At 55.8% G+C, this 4,520-nt stretch overlaps 1 protein-coding gene across 1 annotated transcript; it reads left to right on the top strand.

Annotated features, from left to right (window-relative positions):
• The first annotated feature begins 219 nt into the window (after positions 1–219).
• Positions 220–1,640, top strand: LOC110152261 (cathelicidin-1). The gene is made up of 4 exons (XM_020915892.2): positions 220–417; positions 531–638; positions 787–858; positions 1,444–1,640. Exons 1-4 carry the CDS (start codon positions 220–222, stop codon positions 1,531–1,533), a joined length of 468 nt encoding a protein of 155 aa, XP_020771551.2. The 3' UTR covers positions 1,534–1,640.
• Positions 1,641–4,520: the final 2,880 nt, after the last annotated feature.

Here is a 4,520-nt window from a genome sequence, read left to right as displayed (position 1 = left end):
TTGTCCAGGAGATGGAGAAACCATTTCTTCACCTTGCACAGGGGCCTCCCTGCCCACTGCCCAGCAATCCCATGAAGCAACAGCAAAGCCTGAGGAAAGTACACCTTGCATCCTGGGAGGAGGGCAGGGATGACGTGGGTCTTGTTGAGTCTTTGCATCAGGCCCAGGCTGAGCATAAAAGGAGGGTACCTCGGGCTGGGAGGAGGCAGATTGGGGATCATGGAGACCCAGAGGGCCAGCCCTTCGCTGAGACACTGGGCACTGTGGCTACTGCTGCTGGGACTAGTGCTGCCCTCAGCCAGGGCCCAGGCCCTCAGCTACAGGGAGGCCGTGCTTCGTGCTGTGGATCAGCTCAATGAGCAATCCTCAGAACCTAATATTTACCGTCTTCTCGAGCTGGATCAGCCTCCTCAGGATGTGAGTCAGGGAGGGGACTGGGGAAGGGACCCTCTAGGCGGGGGAGCAGGGACACAGAGCAGAGAGGGAAGCCTGAGCCCGAGCCCAGTCTCCCCACTCTGATCCTTGACCAGGATGAAGACCCAGACACCCCGAAGCGGGTGAGCTTCAGGGTGAAGGAGACCGTGTGTTCCAGGACCACCCAGCAGCCCCCGGAGCAGTGTGAATTCAAGGAGAATGGGGTGAGCCTGGGGGCTGGGAGCAAGGAGGATGCTTTCCAGATGGCTGAACAGGGCACTTCCAGCAAGATTCCCAGCCCCTGGTGTGAGGTTGGGAGGTTATGGACTGTGGGTGGGTGGTTCCGCTTTGATCTTGAGCCTCCCTTTCCAGCTGCTGAAACGGTGTGAGGGGACAGTCACCCTGGACCAGGTCAGGGGTAACTTCGACATCACCTGTAATAATGTAAGTGTCCCCTTCTGTACAGTGGGAACTGCCGTGGGGGTGGGTTGTGGAACTTCCTTTGGACCAATGACCCGCTGCCCCATCCAGGGCAGAGAAAGGCCCTCCTACCCTGCCCCCTCCCTCCCCGAGCCCCAGGTCTCCAGTCCTGGCTGTGTGTCCCTAAGAGCAGAGGTGCTCTACTGGGGTCCCCACCCAGAGAACTTGTCAGAAAGGCAGATTCTCAGCCCCACTCAGACCACCTGAATTGGACTCCAGGGCAGGGTCCAGCCATTTGTCTTTTCCCAGGACTTTGAGGGACTCTGACTGTCTTAAAGTTTTGAGAGTCACAAACTCTCAATTCATGCTTCCTTCCAGCTTTGCTGGGATGGGCTTGTGACTCTGGGAAGCCCCTGTCTTCCCTCAGTTTCCTCATCTATCTGTGAGTGTGGGGATCCTACCTCATGCTCCAAATATCACAGCCAGAGGTGAACTGGTGCCCGAGGAGCCTGGTGTGACTCTGGAAATGGGAGGTCCAGGTAGGGAAGGATGTTGGGTTGATGGTGATGCAGTACCAACAAGCAACCTGTGTTCCTTTCTGTTTCACAGCACCAGAGCATCAGGATTACAAAGCAACCATGGGCGCCTCCACAAGCAGCCCGAGTATGTCGCATCGTCGTGATAAGGGTTTGCAGATAATCAGCGCTTGAAGATTTCCATCATAAGGCAGAGAAGAGTCCTAAGGGTTTTCTTGCTCTGCCTCAGGCTACTGGATCTGAAAAATAAATTCTTGTGATATGAATATCCTCCAGGCCTCAATTTCATTGTCTCCTCTCCTCACACTTATTAAGGGAGTCTTTAACTATTCCATATCTTGTGAGTGTGTGTGTGTGTATGTGTGTGTCTATGTGTCTATGTGTGTGTACATGAGTGTATGTGTGTGTGTGATCACTCCTGTGAACACAGAGGAGGGTGAGGCCCCTACTCCTTTCAGGAGGGCACGCGGGAGGCAGCAGCCCCAGGAGGCCCAGGACACAGTCTCCACCCTCGGCTCTCTCCTGAGCCCTTCACCCGCCCCTGCCCTCCTCCAACACCCAGTCTGACCTAAGGAGACCCGCTGTGTGTGCAGTGCTGGTGGGAATGCTGCTCCTGCTCTCATGGAGCTGCCAGTCCACGAGGGGCCAGGCTTCTGACCTTTGAAGCACTCAGAGACGCAGTTGATTCTCAGGGCTAAGCCTGCAGGTGCAATGCCCGTGAGTCTCATGGACATGACGCTGGCTGGGAGGAGCAGAAGAGGGGGCGATGCAGGATCCGGGCTCACACCTGAGTTTGCCTGGGAAATGGTGCATGTGGATTTCTCAAGGACCAGGTGTGGTGGCGTGGGAAAACAATCTAAGATGAGGACTGTGATGTCTCTCCTGAGCAGACCTCACTTCCGATAGGCTGTGAGGACTAAGCCAGGAAAGCTGGATGCTGGAGGCATGGAAGGTTCACCCTTCGCATCACAAGAAGTGCAGCCTGAGAACCCAAATGTGGGACCCTCCTAAGGATCAGGGATGGATAGGGGAAGAGGACTTCAGTCTGAAGAGTGTAAGAGTGAAAGGCCCAGAGGCAGGAAAGCACAGAGAGATTTTTGACGGTTACCAGATATTGCTAACTATGCTCTATATAATCATGGCCCTTTATGCCTTTGATGTGGGAAAAGGATTCAGCATGACCAAGAGGCCACTTGACCACAGTCCAGGGTCAAACCTGTACAAGGAAACCAAGTTTCATGGAAGCCCACCTCTCCTTCCTTCTCCAAGATTGAGTGTGTAACCACCACCATCTATCCAGCTGCCATCTTCCGTGGTGTCCCAGATAATTATCCGAGTCCCAGAGGCCAACAGTGGCCAAGAGCTACCCCCAAACTGCAGTCCCGTGGCCATCCCAAGGGAAACTGGATTAGAATTTGCCTCACGGCCTCTGGTCGGCTCTAACTTTTTGCCTTGTTATCTCTCCCAGTTGCACTCCCTCTATTCCCCAGCACTGGCCACTCTGGTTGGTGGTTTGACTGGACACGGAGTCACTTTTGGGTCAGACTAGAAGGGGTGTCCTGAAGACTGTGTCAGAGAAGAGGAGGAGGTGCCTTCTGTGCCTGAAGATCCCTGAAGGCTTCCCAAGGAAGAAGAGCAGGGCAAGCAGAGGGATCCGGGGCAGAGATGGGAGACAAGCTGGAGGCTCTAAGTGGCCTGAGGGGTTGGGGTGGACAGGGCAGCCTGACACCTGAGGCCCACAGGCGTGGGGTGATGACAAGTAAGAACAGCAACCGTTTAGGCCCTGATGCCGGGTGGGGGTGGTGTGGGCTCTGGAGGCGGGGGGTGACATGGTCAAATGGGCGGTGTGTTGGAGCACTAGGGAATACTGCGGAGGGTGGGCAGTGGTCAGGGAGAAACCGGTGTTCTCCAGCTTCTGGAACGTGGAGACTGGAGGTTGTGGCTTCCCTTAAAGGGGAGAAGACAGGAGTAGGACTAGGCAGGGTTGGCGGCAGGTCAGGGGAGTGTCCTCAGGAGGAAGAAGGAGCAGGTGGGGCTCCCAGGCTTCCAGCTCAGGGCTCCTGTGACAGCACCCAGCCAACAGCCCAGTGCAGACAACCAGGGCGTTCACGGGAGTCTTGAACCCAGAGACACAGAGCAGTGATGATGTGCATGAGAACTGGTTTCTACAGGAGGGCCATCCCAGGAACATTTGAGGACTGGGAGGAGAAGCAGCCCGGATGCACCTGAGCCAGCCCTGTCTCCTAAGAGGAGAGTCCTTGGAGGAGACTCAGCAGGAGCCCCCAGGGAGGAGGGGACCCAGGAGAGCAGGGACAGGGGAGAATCGGTCAGGGGCAATTTCAGGAGGACAGAGTGTCCCCAGAACCTGTGGCGATAAGACAAGGCTTGAGTGTGGCCTCTGGATCTAGGGAGGGCTGGTCAGCCTGCGATGGGCTTGATGTAAGCCAGCAAAGAATTGTTGGAGTTGGTGTAGGTAACACTTCCTCAGGCTCTGTTGGGGAGGGGCCAGGACAATAGGCCATGTTTTGTGGGGTCTGAGGACAAGACATTAGTGGACTGAGGAAAGGAATGAAGAGGAATCCAGGAGAGAGGAGAAATGGAACTCACTCCCTGGGCCTGGGCACAGAGAAAAAGATGGTGTGGGGGGGTGTCTGCCTAGGGACGAGCTGTGTGTATACGTCTTAAGGTGTGAGTAGTGCTGTCAGACATCATTAAATGATGCCCTATTGGGTCCTAGGCAGTACTGAGAGCTGAAGGTTGAGTGCGCAGTACACTCCTTTACCCTGAATCTTGAGAGACATTAGAGGGGAAGCCGAGGAGATGTAGACAGTGCGTGGTCCCTCCCTCTCCTGGAGGACTCAATCTTCTTGAGCAAGCCTCCCTGTGACACTTCCCATGGACCCCAGCAGAGGCCAAGACATTGTCCAGGAGATGGAGAAACCATTTCTTCACCTTGCTCAGGGGCCTCCCTGCCCACTGCCCAGAAATCCCATGAAGCAACAGCAGGGGCTGAGGCAAGTCCACCTCACACCCTGGGAGGAGGGCAGGGATGGGGCGGGTCAGGAAGACTCCTGGTTGAGCCTTTGCATCAGGGCCAGGCTGAGCATAAAAGGAGGGTCCCTGGGGCTGGGAGGAGGCAGTTTGGGGACC

This window comes from Odocoileus virginianus, chromosome 26 (assembly GCF_023699985.2).
Source record: "Odocoileus virginianus isolate 20LAN1187 ecotype Illinois chromosome 26, Ovbor_1.2, whole genome shotgun sequence".
NCBI lineage: Eukaryota > Metazoa > Chordata > Mammalia > Artiodactyla > Cervidae > Odocoileus > Odocoileus virginianus.
The sequence above is the reverse complement of the archived record's forward strand: the minus strand, read 5'-3'. Positions and strand labels throughout refer to the sequence as shown.

Excerpts from the sequence above, each read along its gene's own strand:
- LOC110152261 (XM_020915892.2), top strand. The coding sequence starts at position 220 with ATGGAGACCCAGAGGGCCAGCCCTTCGCTGAGACACTGGGCACTGTGG. Across the intron at positions 418-530 it reads TGGATCAGCCTCCTCAGGAT|GATGAAGACCCAGACACCCC; the intron begins GTGAGTCAGGGA and ends ATCCTTGACCAG. Across the intron at positions 639-786 it reads GTGAATTCAAGGAGAATGGG|CTGCTGAAACGGTGTGAGGG; the intron begins GTGAGCCTGGGG and ends CTCCCTTTCCAG.